At 42.4% G+C, this 27,925-nt stretch overlaps 1 protein-coding gene across 1 annotated transcript; it reads left to right on the top strand.

Moving 5' to 3' along the window:
* The first annotated feature begins 95 nt into the window (after positions 1 to 95).
* Positions 96 to 3,035, top strand: LOC110615387 (U-box domain-containing protein 15). The gene is made up of 4 exons (XM_021757231.1): positions 96 to 404; positions 475 to 591; positions 806 to 1,237; positions 1,989 to 3,035. Exons 1-4 carry the CDS (start codon positions 96 to 98, stop codon positions 3,033 to 3,035), a joined length of 1,905 nt encoding a protein of 634 aa, XP_021612923.1.
* Positions 3,036 to 27,925: the final 24,890 nt, after the last annotated feature.

Raw genomic sequence — 27,925 nt, 5'->3', positions numbered from 1 at the left:
GGTTTCACTGATCTCTGTATGTTTATCTGTCCCATCCTCGTTTAATTTTTCAGATTGCAGTTGTTTCTTGGGTCGATCATAGGCAGCAAATGACAATGGATGGAGAGGAGGAAGGAATTGAATCGAATGAACCGTGCTCACGAGATGGAAGTGAACTTGTTAAAGAGATATCCAACATCATTGAATCTGTTGCTCAGTTCGGAGATTATCGAAAAACGCATAAGAAAGATTGCTTTGGCCTGGTTAGGCGTATGAAACTTCTTTTGCCACTTCTTGAGGAGATCAGGGATTGTGATGCGCCAATTTCAGATAAGGGTATTGCTTGTTTGAGTAATTTAAAGAAGGCTTTGATTCTGGCGAGGAAGCTGTTAAAAGTTTGCAACGAGGGAAGCAAGATTAATCTGGTCTGTGTTTTGGATTTTGCTTATTCTGTTTTCTGCTTTTGTGGGTATTCTAACCAAATTTTCATTTCAGGCTGTGGAGAGCGAGGCTTTTATGATGAAATTTCGCAAAGTCAATGAAAAATTATGTCAAGCTCTGGAATGTGTACCTTTCGATGAATTTGGGATTTCTGATGATGTGCAAGACCAGGTAAATAGTTTCAATTTTCATTTTATTGAGGGGTTCTTTTTATTTGTTTATCTTTGCTTAGTGCTTCAATGGTGTGATTTCATGGCCAAATGTGTTTGATGACTCTTTGAAAAGAAGTATCTATTGTCAGCTGGTTCATTTCATTTCTCTGCAAGTCCATTTCTTAATTGGGAATCATGAAAATGATGTAATTCAAATTCAAATTGTTGATCAGGTGGATTTCATGAGGGTGCAGCTTAGACGAGCAAAAGGGAGAACAGATACTCAGGATATAGAACTTGCGATGGATATGATGGTGGTACTTTCCAAAAATGATCATCGGAATGCTGACATTGCTATAATAGAAAGGCTAGCAAAAAAGCTAGATTTACATACTGTTGAAGAACTGAAAAATGAAACCATTGCCATAAGGAATCTTGTTAAAGAAAGAGGTGGTCAAGTCCACAATTCAGAGAGTCTCGAGCAAATCGTTGATCTTCTGAACAAATTCAAAGAGATTATAGGAATGGAAATTACTGATGTTTTTGGTAATCCTGCTATGACTAGAACGTTGGAGAAGTGCGCATCTTTAGTCATTCCCCATGAATTCCTTTGTCCAATCACACTAGAAATAATGACAGATCCGGTTATTATTGCATCTGGACAGGTAATTACTCATTCCAAATGGGAACACTTTGTTCATTAGTTGAACTAAGTTTATGGATAAATAAGCAATTTTATCAGAATGGATTAGAAGCAGGCTTGGCTACCGGTATGGTTTGGGCTGAATTCAGGGTAGAAAAAGGGGTGAACTGGAATCAGACAGGCCTCGGCCGGTTCCAGCGCATTCCTGTTAAAAATGGTCCCCGGCCAGTTTTAATTTGATGCAATGGCAGTTCTGGTTTTTAAGTAGTTCGATCCACGTGTCTGTTTCCTACATAGGCCACATCATCCTTCAAAAAATACAATTCAAATAAAAACTGGAACCTGGATCAAACTGCCGGTTCAAGGTCTGGAGGGAGACCTAAACCAGTCCCTATTTAAGATTCATGGCCAGTTTAGGCCCTTGAATTTCTGACCGGGAACAGTTCTGTATTTGTTCCAGGTTGGTCTTAAATCTGAATACAGTTTATGACCTGATCCGGCCCCTGGCATGCTTTAATTGAAAATAACAGAATTATGAAAGGTTTACAGAGCGTAAAGCTACAACCTACAACCAGTTATGAGCCATCTTTAGAACTTCTCAAGTCCCAGTTATGAGCCATCTTTAGAACCTCTCAAGTCCTAGTTGCTGAAGATTAATGTTACCATTGTCTTTCCCTTTGAATTTATCTATTTGCAATGTTTATTTGATCAGATCATGATGTTATTGCCATGGAACTAATGTGTGATTGTCTTCCTCTTGTAATATACTCAAGACATATGAAAGGGAAAGCATACAGAAGTGGTTTAACTCCAATCACCGCACCTGTCCAAAGACGAGACAAACTCTGGCTCACATGTCAGTTGCACCAAATTTTGCCCTTAGAAACCTAATCTTGCAATGGTGTGAGGAGAACAAATTTCATCTCCCCCCAAAAGCTGATTGTGCATCTTCTTCGAGCTATGTGCACAGTGAGGAAATCTGCTCTTTAGTTAGGGACCTATCCTCTACAAAGTTGGAAAGGCAGAGGCAGGCTGTGATAAAGATTCGAATGCTCTCCAAAGAGAGTTCTGAGAACAGAATCTTGATTGCCAACAATGGAGGAATACTGCCATTAGTTCAAATTCTGTCCTACCCAGATTCTAGACTTCAAGAGCATACTGTGACAGCTTTGTTGAATTTATCAATTGATGAGACTAACAAGAGACTCATAGCTGAAGAAGGAGCTATTCCAATTATCATAGAAATTCTGCAGAATGGTAGTGTAGAGGCTAGGGAGAATTCTGCAGCAGCTTTGTTCAGCTTATCTATGCTTGATGAGAACAAGATAACCGTGGGGCTATCAAATGGCATCCCACCATTAGTAGAATTGTTACAGAATGGGACAGTGAGAGGTAAAAAAGACGCTATCCTTGCACTTTTTAACTTATCTCTCAACCATTCAAATAAGGCTAGAGCCATTGATGATGGTATAATTCCACCCTTACTCCAGTTGCTCAAGGACAGAAACTTGCATATGATTGATGAAGCCCTCTCGATCCTGTTGCTTCTTGTATCACATCCTGAGGGACGAAGTTCGATTGGGCAGCTCTCATTCATTGAAAGCCTTGTAGAATTCATAAAAAATGGCACCCCCAAGAACAAGGAATGTGCAACATCAGTCCTCCTTGAGTTGGGGTTAAAAAACTCATCTTTCATACTTGCTGCACTTCAGTATGGTGTATATGAGCATTTAGCTGAGATCCAAATAAACGGAACTAATAGAGCACAGAGAAAGGCAAATGCTCTTATACAACTTATGAGCAGGACCGAACAAATTTGACTTATAATTTCCAAATTCTACCTCAAATTTCTGATACTTAGTTCAGGTTTGGATACTTTTTTGTTGTATGTTACTCTGTATGTTTTTCTTTTGTTTCAGAGTGGCCAGTCATGTGGGTGTAGGACAGGTTAATTAATCAAACCCACTCTTTGAATGTAAAACAAAACAACCTATGAGTTGAAACTATGTTGTTTATTATATGTGCATAACGTATGCTCAGTCATCCAGTTTGCAAGTCTGAAGAAAGTTCTTGTCTGTTTCTTCAGTTGCATGGCTAATTCAAGATTTTGCTGTTGTCAATGAAATCTAGCTATACTTATTTTCATATTCATGGTGCTCATCATATTGTAATTCACACCAATTTGCAGTTAATGAGTTCTTTCTTGATTGTCAAGGTTCTTCAGAAATTTCGAAACAATAAAAAAAATGTCAAATTAAGGATCATTTTATTTGTAGAAAATAACTTGTGAAAAAATAATTTATTTTTTATTATTTAATTTTAATTTAAAAAATAAAATATATTAATAAATTTATATATAGAAATCTTTAACTCAAAATGACTTAATTTTTTTTAATTAAAAACTATTTTTTATAAGTTAAATTTTTTAAATGTTTCAAATATCATAAAATGTAAAAAATATTTTTTTAAAAAATATTCTTCGTTAAACAAATAGGGCTTAAAATTAATTAAAATCAATCAAATTCAATTTATTTTACTGCTTTAATCTGGTATGATTAGTCAGTAAAACTCACATTAAAATTACGATGAATTAATTTAAAAAATGAAACTATTAAAACCAATTTTATATGCACGTACTTGTGTTTATAATACTATTACAATTAGGAAATATATACAACATTTTATTTTTTTATTTTTTACAATAATTTTAGTTATAAATATATTAAAATACTTTATAATTCTTAATGGTAAATGTGCTGGTGTATTATATAACATATTTAATTACTCATTATATATGTTTTTAATACATTTAATTCGATAATAAATATATTTAAATAAATTTAAGAAATTTTAAATTTTAATTTTCGATTCTCAACTGAATTTTCATTTCCGGTTGTGTATGTGCTTTATAGTTAAAGAATACTTAAGAAGTTATTATATTATATATATAGATATAAAGTAAGGCACTGCTACAGTTTGGGTTAAGGTAATAATATTTTAGTAATAATTATGAAGTTGTTAGTCTAATATTAATATATTAAACCAAACGGTCCTATGGCAATTTAATATTATTATAAAAAAATTTAATTTTTATTATATATAATAATATATTTTAACAAGTTATGGACTTATTTTTAATAAAATTATATACAACGACAGTTTTTATTTAAAGATAATTATGAAAAATAATTTTATAATTAGTACATTTAGAATTTTGTATTTTAATGTTTTTAAGAAAGTGAGATTTTTTTTAACACTGTTAAATATTATTCAAAAATTATAATTTATTTTATGATATTTAATAAAAATTATATTTTAGACTTTATACTTTTAAATTTAATTCATTAAATTTTATTTGATTAAAGAAATAAATTTTTAATTTAAATGTTATATTTTTAATTAAAAGTAATTCATATATTATTATAGATTGGTCTCTCAATAATGTAATTACTAATAAATTTTTATATTTATTAATTAATCTCTCTATATTTTAAATTTTAATAACTTATATATGAAAAATAATAAAATAAAAATAAGATATCTCGTTTCTGTTCTATCAATAAAAAAGAATCATAAAGAAAAGAAAAGTTATATTAGCAAGAACTCTTTAGATTTGAATTTAGATCATATTGTATCAAAATTCTTCATTTAATTTTTATTTTATTAATTTATTTTAAGATACTAAATTTAATAAACATGTCACATTAATATGAAAAAATATAAGTATTTATTTATAAATAATTATAATATTTAGAGATTAATTTGTAAGAATATAGAAATAAATTATAACTAAAAGAACTATTTTATTAAAAAATTAAATTTTATAATTAAATTTATAAATATTTAAATTAAATTATATGTTTTATAAAATTTTAAGGATTAAAATATAAATTATTCTAATTAAAAATTATTTTTAAATAAAAAAATACCGAAACACAATATTATTTTTTATAATTATCTCTTTTATTTATTATAAAAAATAATGAAATTGTTATTTTATACCACTTTACAAATTACAGTGAAGAAAAATGTACTTAAGAGATTAAAAAAAAATTGTATCAATTTTTAAATAATTATTATTAATTTATTCATATAATTTAAATATATAATAGCAATTTGTAGCTGCTATTATGTAATATTAGAAACTATATATTAATTAATTAATATATTTTAAAAAATAAAATAATTAAAAAAAGTTATTAAATTATGAAAATTAAATAGAATTAAATAATAATTTATTTTAAATTATATTAAAATTATTTTATGGTATATATAGTGATGATCTGAGATCCAATAGAGAATAGACTCAACATATATATTTGTGAATTTAGTCTAGTTGGCTCATATTTTTCTTCTTTTATCAATTTTCTTTTTATTCCATAGTGATGCATAATCGCCGTCCTGTACTAATACACCCTATCATTATTATACAGAATTGTGTCATTTTTCATTGCCATGCGGTCATTTAATTTCTTCCGTGGATACAATTTTGGATGTATAGGGGTCTGTTATCCCACTAATCTATCAAGTCAGTTGAGTTGGATCTCTCTACAATGGACTCAAGTCCAGTTCTATCCGGTCTATTTGCACGAGGTCAGAGTCGCGCGCTAATAGATGGATCCGCGTAGCAGGCTTTGATGAGGCTACGGTCCAGACTCCCTACATGGCCTTAGCTATGGTGAGACCCAATAGTTATCAAGTCCCTTTACCCGCTCGCTAATTATTCCATGATTAATAAGAGATAAATCTCAAAACTTCAATTATGACTGTGCGGCTCTAGGAGGGCTTTTGTCAAAACGTCTTCTTTCTATCTTTACCCATTTCAAATTCGCACTTTTGCTTTCCCGCACAGTTCTTTCTCTTGCTCTGCCTCTGCTATCTTGCTCTCCTTCTTCTTTGTAATTCTTACTTTCTCAGTTTGAAGTATGTTTTACTCTTTTCATGGTATCAGTTAGAATCCTTGATGTCGTGGTTCTGGTGTCCACCATTATCCCTTCTTCACTTTTTGATTTTTTCTCTAGCGACTACGCTGATACCATGATTTATAGGACCAGAGCTCTCCTTCCTAATGAAAGGATTGTCCTTCTCAATCCACCTCCTGCAGGCTTAATAGACACCTAGCAAGGGTGCAGCTTGGTCTTCTTTGTTAACCACCGCGATTTTAGGCTGATCTTTCCTTTTACCCCTTTCTTTATTGAGGTCTTTCGGCACTTCAGAGTGACTTCCCATATGTTGTCTCCCAATTCCATTATGTTTATGTGCTTCTTTGAGTCCATTTGTCTATATTAGGATTTTGTCCCCTCTATCGCTTTGTTCTCCACTTTCTTCCGCCTCATTCTGTCTAACTATAGGTTTTATTGCTTTGGTCCCCGAGCAGGGTTATCTATCTTCGCCCGGTACAAGGACTCGATAAAAGGCAGGGCTGAGGCCTTTATGGTTGTTGAGCTGAAAGAGAGCTCGGAGATCAACTAAGATGTTGATCTCTCTTGGGGAAAGTCCCTTAGGGCTGCAACGACTTCCCCAGGTTGATCCTATTAGACCAAGTCTGCCTTCTTCGACTAATCTCTGTAAAGAAAAAGTATGATGTCAATAAGTGCATGTTCATGTCCAACCTTCGGGACTGCAGGGAATCTGGTATTATTATTTTTCTATTTTTCTTTCTTGTTGTGTTTTCTTTTTGTTATTTTGAGTTCTAACTAGATTGACATCTCTTTTTCAACTTCTACTGTTCCTATGGATAACATCAAGCTCCTGAAGAACTTTTTCCTGTCTCGAGAGAGCATGAGGGTGTTCTGGCAGCTTTTAAGGCTAATAAGACAGTGGCCGACGTGACCCGAGAGGTCTTTCAAGCGATGGACCCAGCAGCTGCGAACTGTTTAACTGCCCCTGCCCCTACTTTGGTGCTGGTGCCTGTAGTAGGGGGTTTTCGGTCTGCAGTCTTGAGGGCATCCATTCCTGCCAAAGCACCAGCTCCAGCCAAGTCTCCGGCTACTCCTAAACCAGCTTCCAAGGAGCCCATCACACTCAGCGAGTTTGCCGAGGGCAGTTCAGAGGAGGGCATTGGAGTTACCCCTTTGGATGTCCCACCTCTCTAGGCTATGGGGGTCGTAGTGATTAGAGGGGTAGCTAGCAAGCGGGCCTGGTCTTCAGAGATTGTTACTGAAGGCAGGGTTGCCAAACGAGCTCATACTACAGAGCCTATGAGGATAGCCCCTCTCCCCTCTGCTGATAGGGGAAAGAAAGTCGTGGAGCAGCTATCATCGGCTCTAGACAATGAGCTCTTGAATGTTGCCTAGGTGACTCGTGAGTCTTCGGTAGCTTCGGCAGCCAAGATGCTCTGTGAGAAGATGTTTGGGGGAACTCCGGATGCCTCGGACCCCCGATTCCTAGCCTCATCAGCCACATTGCCCATTCCACTAAGCAATAGGCGGTGCCCATTCCACTAAGCCATCTGCCATTCTCAAGGGTATTTTTAACTTCCTTAGCTTTTTAACTTTCTTTTTCTGTGGAAGGCCTTCGGGGTATTGCTGGAAATCGATACTCGAAATCGGTCTTTTCAGAGCTCGGTGGAGCAGCGTATTGTTGAGGAGCGGCGGGATGAAAACATCATTGCCATTGGTGAGGCCCGCGGATAGATCATTGATGTAACGACCTGAAAACCGGACCGCTACCGGCGCTAGAATCCATATCGACTTAATGTCGCCGGGACCCGTAGCAAGCCTACTATACATCCTGTATACCTGATAAAATCCCATACATGATCATACATTTTCATAATAACTTTAAACTTTTCATATACCAAGCTTGACCTGTGCATGCACCATAACTGTAAACATAAAAACCCCTTACTAAAGCCCTCATCAAAAACTCTAGTGGGTCAACATAACATATATCAAGCTTGGTTCAACATAACTCATCATTAAAATATTTCATAAAGATCATGTACTAAAAGGAATTAACCATACATTAGGGCCAAGCACAATACTAATCCTCATTACATTACTTTACATTACATCATTTTACATATCATGTCCACTACTAAACTATTACATAACATAGCCATTGCCATTACCCTTGCTGACTCCCTGAGCTATCTTTGATCCTGCAAACCTGGGGGTTAGGGGAAAGGGGTGAGCTACTAAAGCCTAGTGAGTAGAACAATAAAAATGATTCATTAAACATATGCCATCATGAAATGTATCACATCACAAACAATTCACATCACGGATGGACTTGTCACCAATAACTCTCTACATATCCAATCGTGCCAAGGGCATAGCATAGGCCTCGACCTGGACTTTCTCTTAACATAACATCACATAACATAACCAATCGTGCCAGGGGCGTAGCATCTCGACCTGGACTTTCTCTTATATGGTGCCAGGGGCGTAGCATGGGCCTCGACCTAGACTTACATATCATATCACATCACATCATATCAAGGGCTAGTGGGTCATCCAATATCCATCCACATCAACATCTATTATACAATGCATCATATTCGTGAATTATAATGCAAACAAGCTATAAACATGGCAATCGTGATGCATGAACATGCTTAAAAGTTTAGTTATTTTTGAAAATAAAGTAGTTCTGTTCTACTCACCTCTGGCTGACTCTGAAATAGCTAACACTACTGGCCTCCTCGGTTCCTCGGGTCCAATCCTACACAGGTGGACTCAAATGAGGGAGCAAACAAACTCTAACATGACTCTAAACAACTTTCCAAAAACCCCCTAAAACATCACAAAACATACATTGAAAACAGGCAAAGGGAGGCTGAACAGGGGACTTTCGGCGGCAGGTTCGACGGCCGAAGGTCCCTCCAGAGCCGAAATTCAGGCACTTTCGGGGGTAGGGGTAGGGTTCGGCGGCCGAAAGTCCTTCCAGAGCCAAAAGTCCAACTTTCGGGGGCGAGGTTAGGCGGCCAAAACTGCCTCCTCTGGCAGGTTCGGCGGCCGAACCTGGATCCTTCTAGGTGGCAGAACTCGATTCTGCCATCTCACATCTTGCCTCCCAAAACCCTCCAAACTCATACTCAACACTCAAAAGCATGCATAAACACATTTTTAAGCATATAGGGGGATAAAACTAGCATAAACCCCAACAAACATCAACATAGCATCACATAAACATACATTTACCATTTAACTAACATAAACCCTAACATTTTACATCTACTCTAAACATGCATTAAACACCCTTAAAACCCCTCTAAACTTACTTAGAACATAAAAGAAGGCAAGGATCTACGCTTACCTCTTGAAGATCGAGAGGAGAGGTGATCCAAACTTGGAGATTGGGAGAAATCGAGCTCTGGGGGTCTCCAAGCTTTAAAAACCTTGATCTTAGCTTAAAACTTCAAAACAAGATGAAAGCTTATCAAAAACTTGAAAGATTTGAAGGAAAACATAAAATCAACCAAAGGAAGGCGAAATCTCACCTATGCCCGAAAATAGAGAGAGAAAACTCGCCCATTTTCAGACAAGGGGCCTTTTATAGGTGGTTGGCTAGACCACCTTCAGGGGCCAAAAGAGCTTCCGCAAGCTCCCCATGTTCGGAGGTCGAACCTGGGTTTTCCTTCCTTAGTCTTTTCTTTCAAAACTCAATTTTTTTCTTCATTAAAACCATAAAAACATATAAAAACTTTTTAGAAAACCTTTATTTTACCCTTCTAGAAGGCTCCGACATCCGAGAAATTCCAAATTCCAAATTCCAACGGAGATTCCGCTGGAAGGTAGAAATTCCGATGCCGAGATCTAGCCGGATATTACAATTGAGCTCTAAGGGGTTATTGATAACCTCACTAAGCAACTAGGGGAGATGAAGGAGGAGGTTGCTCGGGCCTCCCAATAAGTTTCTGTAGCTGAGTCTCAGCGAGACGAGGCCTTAGCACAACTATCCTCTTTAGAGGAGTCTTGTCGTTAATGTAATAAGGCCAGGGCCCAACATGATGAGACCTTAGCTCGCACTGTTGTCCTCCAATAGGAACTCAACATGCACATTGAGGACCTAAAAGGCATGGCTTTGGTAGTAGAGGAGTCTCGTCTTCAGCAATAACAACTTCGTAAAGAGATCACTACTCTAGAGGAGAGGTGTTCTGCATTATTAAGGGATGTCCGGGTTGCAGAGGATAGGGTCCAACAGGCTTGTGAGGAGCGTTTGCAAAAGTATAATGACTCTGCAGAGATGAAAGGCAAGATCCAGCAGGCTTGTGAAGTGTGACTGGAGGAGTATAAGGCTTCTACAAAGATGAAAGAGACAGTATACAAGGAGGCCTTCCGCATGTTCGCTTCGGGCTATAATCAAGGCCTTAAGTCGGCTAGGGATGCCCCCTCCACTTCGTTCACAGACCTACGAGCCCCTGAAGTGGACTCTAACGGCAAGGAGGTGTGCTACGGAGAGGATGACAACCCTTTGCTCAAGAATACTTCTTGCTTGCCTTCTGGACCTCAGGAGGAAGATAGTGTAAATAACCCTGTAAATGATTTAGTTAGTTTTACTCTCTCTTCTTCTGAAGCCTCTGTAACTCACTCCAATAATTAATAAAATTTTGATTTTTTTGTTGTTTTCCCTCTGTTTATTTATTTTTCCTATTTATCAAATTTATTTACACTTTTACACTTAGGTTGTTTTTATATATATTGCTTGTGAACTGTGTCGGGCCAGCAGCTTGTTAACTTGCTTTACTTATATTTCCATACTTAGGTTATTTTTATGTGTATTGCTTGTGAACTGTGCTGAGCTGGTAGCTTGTTAACTTGCTTTACTTATATTTCTATACTTAGGCTATTTTTATATGTAAAGCCTGTGAACTTCCCCGAGCTGGCAGCTTGTTAATCTTGTTTTACCTATATGGTGTCTTTCCCATTGTATTATTTTTCCTATTTATTGAATGTCTTAGCGTTTTTTGGCCTTTTATTTTTTTGAAGCCTTTATCTGAGCTGAGTTTAGTTTTTTCACAGGTTCTTATTTCTTATTTCAGCTTGTACTGCCCTTTAGCTAGCTGAGCCATTTAATTTTTATATAGTCCTGCATTCAAGTTTAGGTGTATTTCCTTTATGATTTTTCCTGTTATTAGCGTGCTTATTGATGGGGTTTAGTTATAAGGCTTATTTTTGTTTTGATTTTACTTTGACTTTGCTTGCCTTTGGGTTTTAAGGGCACTGAGCTCATTTTCGAGGTCATCATGGTGTTTTGGCTCATTTGAGCCTTAAATTAACTTTTCAGTGGACAATGCTCCGTCATTAAGTTGGTATTATGATGCCTTAGGTTAATTTTTTATGTGTCGAGTTCTACTATGAAGTTGGCATCATGCCTCAAGCTAATTTCTCTACACGTCAGGCTCTTTTATGAGATCGACATCTCATTTTCCTATGATCCGACCTTTCCGATGAGGTCGGAGCCGAGCTTTCCGATGAGGTCGGAGCTAGGCTTTCCATTCATATTCCTATGATCTGTGCCTTTTGGTGAGGTCGGACCCAGGTTTGTTTTCCTGTATGAAGCTCTTTTTGTGAGGTTGGAGCTAGGTTCTTATTTATTTGCTAAGTTTTATGTGTGCCAAGGTCCTTTCTTAGGTCAACAATGCATTTCTCAATTTGTTTTCTTTGGGTGTATAGCCTTGCTGATGTTGGGCCTTCGTAATGGGCCTTTACTCTCCAACCCATTTTTTGGTGCCAGCGGTCATGTTCCGAGACCAGTCACCCACCTCACTGAAGTTGTAATACCCGGCTAGACTCCGGTATCGGAATTCCTACCGTCCAGTGGAATCTCGGATGTCGGAAACCTCTAGAAGGGTAAAATCATGTTTTCATAAATGTTTTAATGTATTTTACGGTTTTAAGTAAAAAGGAAATTGAGTTTTAAATGGAAAAGACCAAGGAGACATTTCCAGGTTCGGCCGTCGAACCTCAAGTTCGGCCGTCGAACATTGGATGGTTTAGGGGGGGCAAGTTAGGCTTCCGAAAATCTCAAAGGTTCGGCCGCCGAACCCCATGTTCGGCCGCCGAACTTGCATGAGATGTGGGGGCACGTTCGGCTGCCGAAAGGTGGTCTGCCAGCCCTATATAAGAGCTCCATGGCCGAAACGGGCAAGTTTTCTCTCCATTTTTGGCCACGGTGAGTTCTTGCTCTCCTATGGTTGTTTTCAACGTTTTTCCTTTCGATCTTTCATGTTTTAACAAGCTTTATGTTGATTTGAAGAGATTTGAGCAAAAAGAGCAAGTTTTGGAAACTTGAAGACCAAAGAGCGGATTTCTCCCCATCTCCGAGTTGGATCGTCTCTCCTCTCGTTCTTCAAGAGGTAAGAGTAGATCCATAGTTCCTTTAATGTTTTAAGTAAGTTTTATGAAGTTTCATGGGGTAGAAATGCATGCTAGGTTATTTTTGAGTTCATGGGTTTATGTTGAGTTATTGTACAATGTGGATTGTTTAATGTATGTTTGATGTGTTGTAGATGGGGTTTAGGATAGTCTGAAGCCCCTAGGAGCTTGTATGCTTGAGTATGCATGTTGTAGAATAGGAAAATGCATGATTGAATGAGTTGGGAGGCATTTATGCATGAGGAAGGCTGAGTTTCTGCCCTTGGGAAGAACTCAAGTTCGGCAGCCGAAGGTTCTTTCGGCCGTCGAACCTGCCTGTGGTAGCATGAATCGGCTGCCGAACCCTGCCCCCGAAAGATGACTTTCGGCTCTGGAAGGGACTTTCGGCTGCCGAAGGTGCCACCGAACATGCATGAGTTTCGTCTCTGGAGGGAACCTTCGGCCGCCGAAAGTGCCGCCGAAGGTGCATGACTTTCTGCTCTGGAGGGAACCTTCGGCCGCCGAACCTGCCGCCGAAAGTGCCCTGTTCAGCCCTCCTTTGCATGATTTCTATGATTGTTTTAAGGTGTTTTAGGGGTTTTTTTGGGGAGTATTTTAGAGTCATGTTTATGTATGTTTGGTCCCTCATTTGAGTCCACCTGTGTAGGTTCGGACCCGAGGAACTGAGGACCTCAGCAGTGAGATAACTGCTTCAGAGTCAGTAGAGCTTCAGCCAGAGGTGAGTGGAACTAAACTTAATGTTTTAAATTGAGAAATTAAATGAAAGTTTTAGCATGATTCACGCATCATGAATGCCATGAGATATATTAGGGTGTTTGCATTAGAATTCACGAATATGTTGCATTGCATAATATGTTGTTGATGTGGATGAATGTTGAATGATCCATTAGCCCTCATATATTATGACATGATGATATGATATGGAAGTCCAGGTGTGGCCTGCACTACGCCCCTGGCACTATGTAAGAGAAAGACCGGGTGTGGCCTGCACTACGCCCCCGGCACAATTGGTTATGTATGATATGTTATGTATAAGAGAAAGACCAGGTGTGGCCTGCACTACGCCCCTGGCATGATTGGAATATGTAGAGGACTAAGTGGTGACAAGTTCATCCTTGATATGATTAGTTGCGATGTGATGCATTCCATGAAAGCATGAACTTGTAATATAAATGTTTTATTATTCTGCTCACTGGGCTCTAGTAGCTCACCCCTCTCCCTTAACCCCCAGGTTTGCAGGTACAGGGTAGACCAGGAGGTCAGCAAGAGTAATGAAGTCTTGGTCATGTAATAGCTAGTGTGGACATGATAAATATTGTTATGTTATGTTGAGTACAGTTATGTAAAAGTATGATATAGAAATGTTATGTAATAATGCTTATGAAGGATTAGAGTTGTGCTTGACTATAGTGTAATGTGATTAATCCCTTGGAGTACATGATCTTTTGAAGCTTATGTAAACCAAACTCAATGAATGTTATGTCACCCCATTGGAGCAATGATGAGATTCCAAGGAGGGGGTTAATGGTTATGATCATGTTTATGTATAGTGCCTGCACAGGTTGAGTTTGGTGATTGAATGGAAAGAAAGGTTCAAAATTTTATGTATGTTGTTAATCATGTATGGGATTAAACAGGTTCACAGAATGAATGTTTGGCTTGCTACGGGTCCCGGCGGCCTTAAGCCGATCTGGATCCTAGCGCCGGTAGCGGTCCGATTTTTGGGTCGTTACAGATTGGTATCAGAGCCCTAGGTTCACATGGTCGGACCTAGAGTGTCGGGCTCATAGAGGTTATAGAAGGTCAAGCACAATAGGAAGATCATGTCCACTAGGATAGGATGTAGAGTCCTGTCTTGATGATGATGTGAAATGCCATGATTTTATGCATGTGCATTAATGATATGCTATGTATGTGATGTATGTGATGCGGGTTCATGTGTTTGCACATGAACCATTTGATGCTAATGCTCTATGTGTTGTATGCTGTTTTTCAGTAAGCAAGATGAGAGGAACTCGTCGATTTGCATGATTGACTGGAGTACCACCCCAGGACAAGGGCACTGATGCCTGTCCTCCTGCATTGCCTAGGGCAATGTCTAGTAGGTCCAGCATAGAAAGATCAGTAAGAGACCCTAGAAGGTCTTTGGATCTGGGTAGAAGCAGATCAGTGAGGGGAACAGTGCAGAGGGATATGTCAGAGGATGTGGGGGATCAGATGGATGTGGATCAGAGGAGGGATGGCAGTCTCGGAGTCAGTATGTCGGAAGAGGGAATGGGAGAGTCCCAAGGAGGCACTCAGGCCTCGGGATTTGTTCAGCCACCTTACTACCCACCCTTTTCACATAATCCCGGGTATTCGATGGGAGGTACATCGGATTACCCCAGTTTTAACCCTTATCACTCTCAGATGCCATACCCACCTTTCTACCCACAGCACCCACAGTACCCTATGTATCCTCCCCCACCCTACCATCCAGGTACAGCAAACCTTACCTCAGGGGATGCTGCACCTCCTCCACCACCAGCAGCACCTACTGTCCCAGAAACCCAAATGCCTAAACCTAGCTCATCTGGGGGGAGCAAGGTCAAGATGACCGATTACATGAAGCTGGGTGCTCCCCAGTTTGAAACCGGTGATGACCCGTTTGTGTACCTTGAGAGGGTCAAGACAATTACAGATGAGATAAGAGCTGATGACAGTAGAGCCATTTAGATGGCTGGGTTCACACTAAAATGCAAGAAGGCCCGAGAGTGGTTTAAGAACTATGTGAACCCGAGGTTAGACAGCCTATCATGGGAGGAGTTTGCAAATGAGTTTGCAGGATGGGCTTTCCCTGACAGTTCCAGGGAGCTGAAAATGATTGAATTTGAGCAGTTGAGGCAGACAGATGAGATGAGCATGGATGAGTATACAGACAGATTCTTGGAGCTGTTGCCGTTTGCTGGGCAGAATCTGGACACAGATCAGAGGAAGTCAAGGAGGTATATCATGAGGCTCCATTCCAGGTATTCCTCATTGATTCAGTCAGCAGAGAGGGAGAGTTTCCATGCCATAGTGGATATGGCTCGGAGGATGGAGGCTAGTGCTATCATCGAAGGGAAAGTCAAGCAGTCAGTGGCACAGCCTTCTGGTTCCAAGACCCCAGGTGGGGGAAGGTTAGACCCTTCTTCTCTGAGTTCAGGCAGTAAGAAGTGGGACAGAAGCCCCAGGAAGTCAAAGAAGAACAAGTTCTGGAATAAGATCAAGTCAGGTCTGGGATTAGGAAGTGGCTCGAGCTCAGGTGCAGATAATGCAGTATGCAGGAAGTGTGGGAAGCTGCACAAGGGAGTATGTCTGGTTGGGACGACAGCCTGCTTCAGATGTGGGCAGGAGGGACACATGGCTCGGGAGTGTCCTAGGGCAGCTTTTATGGCACAGTCTCAGCAGACAACTTCTGGTAGTGTGGCTCAGCCAGTAGCTCCGGCCGAGACTCAGGCTAGTGGCAGAGGTCGAGGGAGAGGGGTAGCCTCTTCTTCGGCGGGTTTCAGAGGTGAAGGTCCGTCAGCTCCAGTACGGATCTTCACCATGACTCAACAGGAGGCGAATACATCCAACACCGTGGTGTCAGGTAATCTCATCATTGGTTGTTCTGATGTGTATGCATTAATGGACCCTGGTGCATCTCATTCTTTCATTGCTCCGAGGGCCGTCGAGAGGTTGGGATTGATGGTCTCTGGGTTAGAGTGTCCCCTATGGGTCAGTGGACCCAAGTGTGACCCGTCAGTGGCAGAGTCAGTCTGCCAGTATAGTCCAGTTTTTGTGGAGGGAAGATGCCTGTCCGCCGACCTTATAGTTCTAGATTTGACAGATTTTGACGTCATTCTAGGGATGGATTGGCTATCTACCCATGGTGCTACCTTGGATTGCAGAGACAAGGTAGTCAGGTTCAGATGTCAGGATGGGTCAGAGGTCGTCTTCAGAGGAGACAGGGGGAGTACACCTAGAGGTTTAATATCAGCCCTACAGGCTCGTAGGCTGCTCAGGAGGGATTGTCAAGGTTTTCTAGCTCATGTGAGAGAGCTGGATAGTCATGTTAGAGAGCCCGCCTCAGTGCCAGTGGTCAGAGAGTTCATAGATGTTTTCCCAGACGAGCTACCAGGTTTACCACCTGCTAGGGAGATAGAGTTCGAGATAGAACTAATGCCTGGAACCAGACCGATCTCTATCCCTCCCTACAGGATGGCACCAGCAGAATTGAAGGAGCTTAAGGAGCAGTTGCAAGAGTTGGTAGATAGAGGATTCATCAGACCGAGTACCTCACCTTGGGGTGCTCCAGTGCTATTTGTGAAAAAGAAGGATGGATCTCTCAGACTTTGTATCGACTACAGGCAGTTGAACAAGGTCACTACCAAGAATAAGTACCCGTTGCCAAGGATCGACGATCTATTTGACCAGCTAGCCGGAGCAGGTTGTTTCTCCAAAATAGATCTGAGATCGGGGTACCATCAGCTAAGGATAAGAGATGAGGATGTACCGAAGACAGCTTTCAGGACCAGATATGGGCATTATGAGTTCCTTGTAATGCTGTTCGGGTTAACCAATGCCCCTGCAGCATTCATGGATCTCATGAACAGAGTGTTTAGTCAATACCTGGATCACTTTGTTATTGTCTTCATAGATGATATCTTAGTGTATTCTAGGAATGCAGAGGAGCATGCCCATCATCTGAGGTTAGTTCTGCAGACCTTGAGGGAACATGGCTTGTATGCCAAGTTCTCCAAATGTGAGTTCTGGCTGAGGAGCATTTCGTTCTTGGGGCATGTTGTATCAGAAAATGGAATCGAGGTAGACCCCAAGAAAGTGGAAGCTGTAGCTAACTGGCCTACACCCACTACGGTGACAGAGATCAAGAGCTTCTTGGGTTTAGCAGGTTACTACAGGAGGTTCGTTCAGGACTTCTCTAAGATTGCAGCTCCTATGACCAGACTGACTAAGAAGAACCAAAGGTTTGTGTGGACCGACTAGTGTGAAGAGAGCTTTGAATAGCTAAAGAAGAGGTTGACTTCAGCACCAGTGTTAGCTCTGCCACCTAGTAATGAAGACTTCTCTGTGTATTGTGATGCATCCCGTGTGGGACTGGGTTGTGTGCTAATGCAGAATGAAAGGGTGATTGCTTATGCTTCTAGACAGCGAAAGAAGCACGAGTTGAATTACCCTACACATGACCTTGAGATGGCAGCAGTAATCTTTGCACTCAAGATGTGGAGGCATTACCTTTATGGGGTAAAATGTGAGATCTTCACAGATCATAAGAGCCTGCAGTACATCCTGAGTCAGAGAGAGCTGAATTTGAGGCAGAGAAGATGGGTAGAACTGCTCAGTGACTATGATTGCAAGATCCAGTACCATCCGGGTAAGGCGAATGTTGTGGCAGACGCCTTAAGCCGGAAATCACTTGGCAGTTTGTCCCATATTTCAGCAGAGAGGAGGCCAGTAGTGAGGGAGTTCCTCGAGCTCATCAATGAAGGTCTACAGTTGGAGTTCTCAGCTACAGGTGCTTTGATTGCCCAGATGAGAGTAGCACCCGTGTTTCTGGAGCAAGTGGCTCAGAAACAGCATGAGGACCCAGAGTTAGTGAAGATTATGAGAGAGGCTCATAATGCCAGATACAGTGTTCATAATGCCAGATACAGTGTTCACCCCAAAGCCACCAAGATGTATCAAGATCTCAAGAGAGTGTATTGGTGGCCAGCTATGAAAAGAGAAGTGGCACAATTTGTGTCAGCCTGCGAAATATGTCAGAGGGTGAAGCTGGAACATCAGAAGCTAGCTGGAATGCTTAACCCACTACCTATTCCAGAGTGGAAATGTGAGAATATAGCTATGGACTTCGTGGTGGGGTTACCGGCGACGTCCAACAGATTGGACTCCATATGGATGATTGTGGACAGACTCACCAAATCTACTCACTTCATCCCTGTCAGGAGTGGCTATTTTGTGGACAAGTTGGCGCAGGTGTATGTTGATGAGATCGTCAGGCTGCATGGGGTTCCTATTTCAATAGTGTCTGATAGAGGGCCCCAGTTCACCTCTAGGTTTTGGCGGAGTCTGCAGAACGCTATGGGTACCAGGTTGGATTTTAGCACTGCTTTTCATCCACAGACGGACGGACAGTCAGAGAGGACCATCCAGACCATAGAGGATATGCTCAGAATGTGTGTGCTGGATTTTGGCGGTTCTTGGAGGTAGCATCTACCTTTGGTGGAGTTTGCCTACAATAACAGTCATCATGCTAGCATAGGGATGGCTCCATATGAAGCTTTGTATGGAAGGAAGTGCAGGTCGCCTATCTGTTGGAAAGAAGTTGGAGAAAAGGCCTTGGCAGGGCCTGAGCTTGTAGAGATCACCAGCAGAGTGGTGCCCATAATCAGAGAAAGAATCAAGACTGCTGCAAGCAGGCAAAAGAGTTATGCAGACATCCGCAGAAGGCAAGTGGAGTTTCAGGAGGGGGATTTGGTATTTGTAACGACCCAAAAATCGGCCCGCTACCGGCGCTAGGATCCAGGTCGGCTTAAGGCCGCCGGGACCCGTAGCAAGCCTAACATACATCCTATGAACCTACTTAATCCCATACATGATCGACAATATACATAAAATTTAAAACTTTTCTTTCATACATTCTATCATACACCAAACTCAACTTGAGCATGCACTGAACATAGTCATAATCATAAGCATTGACCCCTCTGTGGGATCTCATCAATGCCCCAATGGGCGATACAACATATGTTGAGTTGGTTTACATAAACATCATAAAACATCTAAGATCATGTATTAAAGGGATAACAACATTCTATGGTCAAGCACAACTCTATCATCCATAAGCCTCATTACATTACATGTCTAAACTGTACTTTTACATAACATCAAATACATTTATCATGTCCACACTATCTATTACATAGACGAGACTTCAATACTCTTGCTGACCTCCTGGTCTACCCTGTACCTGCAAACCTGGGGGATTAGGGAGAGGGGTGAGCTACTAGAGCCCAGTGAGCAGAATAATAAAAATATTATATTAATATTTTCATGCTTTCATGGAATGCATCACATCACAGCTAATCACATCAAGGATGAATTTGTCACCAATAGCCCTCTACATGGTCCAACTGTGCCAGAACGTAGAATGGGTCCTGGTCTTTCTCTTACATAGCATAACATAACATTCAAATGTACCAGAACGTAGAATGGGTCCTGGTCTTTCTCTTACATAGTGCCAGCGAACGTAGAATGGGTCCCACTGGTCTTACATTCCGTACAGTACATATCGCATCGTCACATCATAGATCGAGGGCTATGGATCATCCAACATTCATCCACAACAACAACAGTAGAGTATGCAATGCAACATATTCGTGAATTCTAATGCAACAACCTAGTATATCTCATGGCATTAATGATGCGTGAATCATGCTAAAATGTCCATTTATTTGCTTTAAAAATGTAATGAGTTATTCCACTCACCTCTGGATAGCTCTGACCAGACACTGGAGCAGCTGACTCACTGCTGAGGTCCTCGGTTCCTCGGGTCCGAACCTACACAAGTGGACTCAAATGAGGGACCAAACATTCATGAACATAACTCTAAACTACTCCCCAAAAACCCCCTAAAACATCATGAAACAATCATAGGAAAATATGCAAAGGAAGGCTGGACAGGGCATTTTCGGCGACAGGTTCGGCGGCCGAAAGTCCCTCCAGAGCCGAAAGTCAGGCAGGTTCGGCGGCACCTTCGGCGGCCGAAACTCTCAGACAGAGACGAAACTCATGCATGTTCGGCGGCACTTTCGGCGGCCAAAACTGCCCTCTAGAGACGAAAGTCCTCTTTCGGGGGCAGGCTTCGGCAGCCGAAGGCTGCCTCCACAAGCGGGTTCGGCGGCCGAACCTGAGTTTCTCCAAAGTGGCAGAAACTCAGCTCCAACATGCACAAACGCCTCCCAAACTTTTCAAACATGCATAAACCTATTCTACAACACTCCCAATCATACACAAACAAGCATACAAGCTCCTAGGGGCTCCAAACCATCAAAAACCCCAACTACAACACATTAAACAACTCACATTGTTCATAAACATACATAAACCCATAAGCCTAACAATAACCTAAACATGCATTTCTACCCCATAGATCAACTTAAAACTTGTTTAAAACATATAGTGAGCTCAAGATCGGCCCTTACCTCTTGAAGATCGAGAGGAAAACGACCCTAGCTTGGAGATGGGAGAGATTGAGCTTCTTGAAGCTCAAAGCTCCAAAACTTGCTTTATATTCGAAATTCTTCAAAACAAAGATGAAAACTTATGAAAATCGTGAAAGATTTGAAGAAAAGAACTCAAGATCGGTGAGGTGCGGCAGAGAGCTCACCTTGGCCGAAAATGGGGAGAAAAGCTCGCCCGTTTTCGGCTAAGGGACCCCTTTATAGGTGGCTGGCCAGGCCACGTTCGGGAGTCGAAAGTGCCTCCGCATGCATGCCATGTTCGGCGGCCGAACCTGGATTTCCCTCACTTATGCTTTCGGGGGCCTAAAGCACTCCCCGAAGTGCACGCATGTTCGGCGGCCGAACTTGAGGTTCGGCGGCCGAACCTGAGTTTTCCTCCAAGGTTGTTTTCATGCAAAAACTCATTTTCTTTCATGCTTAAAACATAAAACACATTAAAACATTTTATGAAAACATGTTTCTACCCTACTAGAGGCTTCCAACATCCGAGATTCCATCGGACGGTAGGAATTCCGATACTGGAGTCTAGCCGGGTATTACAGTATTGCTCAAGGTGTCTCCAATGAAAGGGGTGATTCGGTTTGGGAAGAAAGGTAAGCTAGCTCCACGATACATCGGACCCTTTGAAGTCTTGTAAAAGATTGGGAATGTATCGTACAAGCTGGACTTGCCTGCTTCAATGGAGAGAATCCATCCGATTTTCCATGTTTCTATGTTGAGAAAGTTTGTGTCGGATCCGAGCAAGGTTCTTAGTGAGCCTGATGTAGAGATCCAAGAGGATCTCACCTATGTTGAGCAGCTAGTACGGATCCTAGACACCCAGATCAGAAAGCTAAGGAACAAGGAAATCCCGATGGTGAAAGTCCTTTGGAATCACCACAACATCGAAGAGTGTACTTGGGAGACACGGGAGTCCATGCTCCGGCAGTATCCTCATCTCTTCTAAGGTGAGTGTTATGTGTTCTATAGTTATGTTTATGTTTTATGTCATGCTATGTTTGTTTGGTGAACATTCGGGGACGAATGTTCTTAAGGGGGGAAGAATGTAATACCCGGCTAGACTCCGGTATCGGAATTCCGACTGTCCGGTGGAATCTCGGATGTCGGAAACCTCTAGAAGGGTAAAATCATGTTTTCATAAATGTTTTAATGTATTTTACGGTTTTAAGTAAAAAGGAAATTGAGTTTTAAATGGAAAAGACCAAGGAGACATTTCCAGGTTCGGCCGCCGAACCTCAAGTTCGGCCGTCGAACATTGGATGGTTTAGAGGGGCAAGTTAGGCTTCCGAAAATCTCAAAGGTTCAGCCGCCGAACCCCATGTTCGGCCGCCGAACTTGCATGAGATGTGGGGGCACGTTCGGCTGCCGAATGGTGGTCTGCCAGCCCTATATAAGAGCTCCATGGCCGAAACGGGCGAGTTTTCTCCCCATTTTCGGCCACGGTGAGTTCTTGCTCTCCTATGGTTGTTTTCAACGTTTTTCCTTCCGATCTTTCATGTTTTAACAAGCTTTATGTTGATTTGAAGAGATTTGAGCAAAAAGAGCAAGTTTTGGAAACTTAGAGACCAAAGAGCGGATTTCTCCCCATCTCCGAGTTGGATCGTGTCTCCTCTCGTTCTTCAAGAGGTAAGAGTAGATCCATAGTTCCTTTAATGTTTTAAGTAAGTTTTATGAAGTTTCATAGGGTAGAAATGCATGCTAGGTTATTTTTGAGTTCATGGGTTTATGTTGAGTTATTGTGCAATGTGGATTGTTTAATGTATGTTTGATGTGTTGTAGATGGGGTTTAGGATAGTCTGAAGCCCCTAGGAGCTTGTATGCTTGAGTATGCATGTTGTAGAATAGGAAAATGCATGATTGAATGAGTTGGGAGGCGTTTATGCATGAGGAAGGCTGAGTTTCTGCCCTTGGGAAGAACTCAAGTTCGGCAGCCGAAGGTTCTTTCGACCGCCGAACCTGCCTGTGGTAGCATGAATCGGCTGCCGAACCCTGCCCCCGAAAGATGACTTTCGGCTCTGGAAGGGACTTTCGGCTGCCGAAGGTGCCACCTGTAATACCCGGCTAGACTCCGGTATCGGAATTCCTACCGTCCGGTGGAATCTCGAATGTCGGAGACCTCTAGAAGGGTAAAACCATGTTTTCATGAAATGTTTTAATGTTTTTGATGATTTTAAGTAAAGAGGAAATGAGTTTTTAGAATAAAAACACCCTTGGAGGAAACTCAGGTTCGGCCGCCGAAACTCAAAGTTCGGCCGCCAAACATGCATGCTTTTCGGGTGAGCCTTAGGCCCCCGAAGGCATAAGTGAGGGAAGCCCAGGTTCGGCCGCCGAACCTCAAGTTCGGCCGCCGAACATGGCATGCATGCGGGGGCACGTTCGGCTCCCGAATGTGGCCTGGCCAGCCACTATAAAGGAGCCCCTTAGCCGAAATGGGCGAGCTTTCTCCCCATTTTCGGCCAAGGTGAGCCCTTCCGCCGTTCCTCACCATCCTTGAGCTCTTTCCTTCAAATCTTTCAAGATTTTCACAAGTTTTTGCTTTGTTTTGAAGATTTTCGAGTTTAAAGCAAGTTTTGGAGCTTTGAGGTTCAAGAACTCAAAATCTCCCACCTCCGAGTTTAGGACGTCTCTCCCTCGATCTTCAAGAGGTAAGAGCCGATCTTAAGCCCATTTCATGTTTAAAGTAAGTCTTATGCAAGATCTTTGGGGTAGAATGCATGTTTAGCTCATAGTTAGGTTTTTGAGTTTATGTTGTGTTTTTGAGCAATGTGTTGTTGTTTTCTATTATTCTGCTCACTGGGCTCTAGTAGCTCACCCTTTTTCCCTAATCCCCCAGGATTGCAGGTACGGGCTAGACAGAAAAGTCAAGAAGAGTAAAGTCTTTTATTTGTAATAGATAGATAGTGGACATGATAAATTGTAAGATAAATGTAAAGTTGAATAGTCATGTTATGTATATTGATATTGAGGATTAGAGGTTGTGCTTGACCCTATGGATGTGTTATCCCTTTTAAATACATGATCTTAGATGTTTTATGATATAGACGCTTAGCCAACTCAACACATGTATATCACCCATTGGGGCATTTATGAGATCCCACAGAGTGGTCAAGTTTATGATTATGGTTATGTTCAGTGCATGCACAGGTTGAGTTTGGCGTATGATAGAATGTATGAAAGAAAGGTTTTAATTTTTATGTATGTTGTTGATCATGTATGGGATTAAACAGGTTTACAGGTTACATGTCAGGCTTGCTACGGGTCCCTGCGGCCTTAAGCCGATCTGGATCCTAGCGCCGATAGCGGTCCGATTTTCGGATCATTACAGAATGGTATCAGAGCCCTAGGTTCATATGGTCGGACCTAGAGTGTCGGGCTCATAGAGGTTATAGAAGGTCAAGCACAATAGGAAGATCATGTCCACTAGGATAGGATGTGGAGTCCTGTCTTGCATGATGATGTGAAATGCCATGATTATATACATGTGCATTAATGATATGTGATGTATGTGATGAGGGTTCATGTGTGCCCACATGAACCATATGATGCTAATGTTTGCTTGTTATGTGCTGCCTTTCAGAAAACAGGATGAGAGGAACTCGTCGATCTGCACGATTGACTGGAGTGCCACCTGAGGATGAGGGCATGAGCGCCCGTCCTCCTACATTGCCTAGGGCGATGTCTAGTAGGTCTAATAGAGAAAGAGCAGTAAGAGACCCTATAAGGTCTTTGGATCTGGGTAGAAGCAGATCAGTTAGAGGAACAATTCAGGAAGGAATGTCAGAAGGCATGGGGGATGATATGGATGTAGAGCAGAGGAGGGATGGCAGTTTGGGAGTTAGTATGTCAGAAGAGGGAATGGGAGAGTCCCAAGGAGGCACTCAGGCCTCGGAATTTGTTCAGCCACCCCACTACCCACACTTCTCACAAAATCCCGGGTATTCGATGGGAGGTACATCGGATTACCCTAGCTTCACTCCTTATCCCACACAGATGCCATACCCACCCTACTACCCACCATATTCACAATACCCAATGTATCCACCTCCACCTTACTATCCAAATCCAGCAAACCCTACCTCAGAAAATGTTGCACCACCTCCTCCTCCAGCAGAACCAGCAGCCCCAGCTACTCAACCTCCTAGACCTAGCTCAGCCAGTGGGAGCAAGGTCAAGATGACCGACTACATGAAGTTGGGTGCTCCTCAGTATGAAAAAGGGGATGACCCCGTTTGTGTACCTTGAAAGGGTTAAGGTGATCACAGATGAGATTGGGGCTGACGATTGTAGAGCCATTCAGATGGCTGGGTTCACTCTTAAGTGCAAGAAGGTACGAGAGTGGTTCAAGAATTATGTGAACCCCAGAGTAGACAGCATTTCTTGGGAGGAGTTTGCAAACGAGTTTGTAGGATGGGCTTTCCCAGATAGCTCAAGGGAGCTGAAGATGATAGAGTTTGAGCAGTTGAGGCAGACTGATGAGATGAGTGTACAGGAGTTCACAGACAGATTCTTGGAGCTGTTGCCATTTGCAGGGCAGAATCTTTCAGACCAGAAAAGGTCAAGGAGGTATATCATGAAACTCCACTCCAGATATTCCTCCTTGATCCAGTCAGCAGATAGGGAGAGCTTCCATGCCATAGTGGATATGGCCCGGAAAATGGAGGCCAGTGCCATCATTCAGGGGACAGTTAAGCAGTCAGTGGCACAGCCTTCTGGTTCTAAGACCCCAGGCTCTTCTTCTTTTAGTGCAGCAGATTCAGGTAGTAAAAAGTGGAGTAACACCACTAGGAAGCCCAAGAAGAACAAGTTTTGGAACAAAGTCAAGTCTAGTCTGGGACTAGGGAGTGGCTCAAGCTCTGGCGCGGATAATGCAGTTTGTGCAAAGTGTGGTAGGCTACACAAGGGAGTTTGCCGGGCTGGGACAACAGCCTGCTTCAGATGCGAGCAAGAGGGACACATGGCTCGGGAGTGTCCTAGGGCAGCTTTTGGAGCACAGTCTCAGCAGACAGCTTCAGGTAGTGTAGCTCAGCCAGCAGCTCCAGCCATGACTCAGGCCAGTGGCAGAGGTAGAGGGAAAGGGGCAACCTCTTCTTCAGCGGGTTTCCGAGGTGAAGGTCCATCAGCTCCAGCACGGATCTTCACAATGACTCAGCAGGAGGCAGATGCATCTAACACCGTGGTGGCAGGTAATTTAGTCATTGGTTGTTCAGATGTGTATGCCTTGATGGACCCTGGTGCATCTCATTCTTTTATTGCTCCGAGAGCCGTCCAGAGGTTGGGGTTGATGATCTCTGAGTTAGAGTGTCCTCTCTGGGTCAGTGGACCCAAGTGTGATCCATCGGTGGCAGAGTCAGTCTGCCAGTGTAGTCCTGTGTTTGTTGAGGGAAGATGCTTGTCCGCCGACCTGGTGGTTCTAGATTTGACAGATTTTGACGTCATTCTAGGGATGGACTGGTTATCTACCCATGGTGCTACCTTGGACTGCAGGGACAAGGTAGTCAGGTTCAGAGGTCAGGATGGGTCAGAGGTTGTCTTCAGGGGAGACAGGAGGGGTACACCTAGAGGTCTGATATCAGCTCTTCAGGCTCGTAGGTTGCTTAGGAAGGGATGTCAGGGGTATTTGGCTCATGTGAGAGAGCTTAGCAGTCAGGTTAGAGAGCCCGCCTCGGTGCCAGTGGTTAGAGAGTTTCTAGACGTCTTCCCAGACGAGCTGCCAGGTTTACCACCTGCTAGGGAGATAGAGTTCGAGATAGAATTGATGCCTGGAACCCGACCGATCTCTATCCCTCCCTACAGGATGGCTCCAGCCGAGTTGAAGGAATTGAAGGAACAGTTGCAAGAGCTGGTAGAAAAGGGCTTCATCCGACCGAGCACCTCACCTTGGGGTGCACCAGTCTTGTTTGTCAGAAAGAAGGATGGATCCCTTCGACTTTGTATCGACTATAGGCAGTTGAACAAAGTCACTACCAAGAACAAGTACCCTTTGCCAAGGATCGACGATCTATTCGACCAGCTAGCAGGAGCGGGTTGTTTCTCCAAAATAGATATGAGATCTGGGTACCATCAGCTGAGGATCAGAGATGAGGATGTGCCAAAGACAGCTTTCAGGACCAGATATGGGCATTTTGAGTTCCTTGTAATGCCGTTCGGGTTAACCAACGCCCCTGCAGCATTCATGGATCTCATGAATAGAGTGTTTAGCCAATACCTGGATCACTTCGTTATTGTCTTCATAGATGATATCTTAGTGTATTCCAGGAATGCAGAGGAGCATGCCCATCATCTGCGGTTGGTTTTGCAGACCTTGAGGGAACATGGCTTGTATGCCAAGTTCTCTAAGTGTGAGTTCTGGCTGAGGAGCATTTCGTTCTTGGGGCATGTAGTGTCAGAGAATGGGATAGAGGTGGACCCCAAGAAGACAGAAACTGTGGCTAACTGGCCTAGACCCACTTCAGTGACGGAGATCAGGAGTTTCTTGGGTTTGGCAGGTTACTACAGGAGGTTCGTTCAGGACTTCTCGAAAATAGCAGCTCCTCTGACCAGACTAACCAGGAAGAATCAGAAGTTTCTATGGACCGACCAATGCGAAGAGAGTTTTGAAGAGCTTAAGAAGAGATTGACTTCAGCACCAGTGTTAGCTCTGCCAACTAGTGATGAGGACTTTACAGTCTTTTGTGATGCGTCCCGTGTGGGACTGGGTTGTGTGCTGATGCAGAATGAGAGGGTGATTGCTTATGCTTCTAGGCAGCTGAAGAAGCATGAGTTGAATTACCCCACGCATGACCTAGAGATGGCAGCAGTAATCTTTGCACTTAAGATGTGGAGGCACTACCTCTATGGGGTAAGATGTGAGATCTTTACAGATCATAAGAGCTTGCAGTACATCCTGAGTCAAAGAGATTTGAACTTGAGACAGAGGAGATGGGTAGAGCTGCTGAGTGACTATGATTGCAAGATTCAGTATCATCCGGGAAAGGTGAATGTCGTGGCAGACGCCCTAAGCCAGAAGTCACTAGGCAGTCTATCCCACATCACGGCAGAGAGGAGACCAGTGGTGAAGGAGTTTTACAAGCTCATTGATGAAGGTCTACAGTTGGAGTTGTCTGGTACAGGTGCTTTAGTGGCCCT

This window comes from Manihot esculenta, chromosome 5 (genome assembly GCF_001659605.2).
Source record: "Manihot esculenta cultivar AM560-2 chromosome 5, M.esculenta_v8, whole genome shotgun sequence".
In the NCBI taxonomy this organism is placed as follows: domain Eukaryota; kingdom Viridiplantae; phylum Streptophyta; class Magnoliopsida; order Malpighiales; family Euphorbiaceae; genus Manihot; species Manihot esculenta.
Note: the sequence above shows the minus strand (reverse complement) of the source record. Positions and strands in the feature narration are given on the sequence as shown.

Excerpts from the sequence above, each read along its gene's own strand:
- LOC110615387 (XM_021757231.1), top strand. The coding sequence starts at position 96 with ATGGATGGAGAGGAGGAAGGAATTGAATCGAATGAACCGTGCTCACGA. Across the intron at positions 405-474 it reads AGGGAAGCAAGATTAATCTG|GCTGTGGAGAGCGAGGCTTT; the intron begins GTCTGTGTTTTG and ends TTTTCATTTCAG. Across the intron at positions 592-805 it reads CTGATGATGTGCAAGACCAG|GTGGATTTCATGAGGGTGCA; the intron begins GTAAATAGTTTC and ends ATTGTTGATCAG.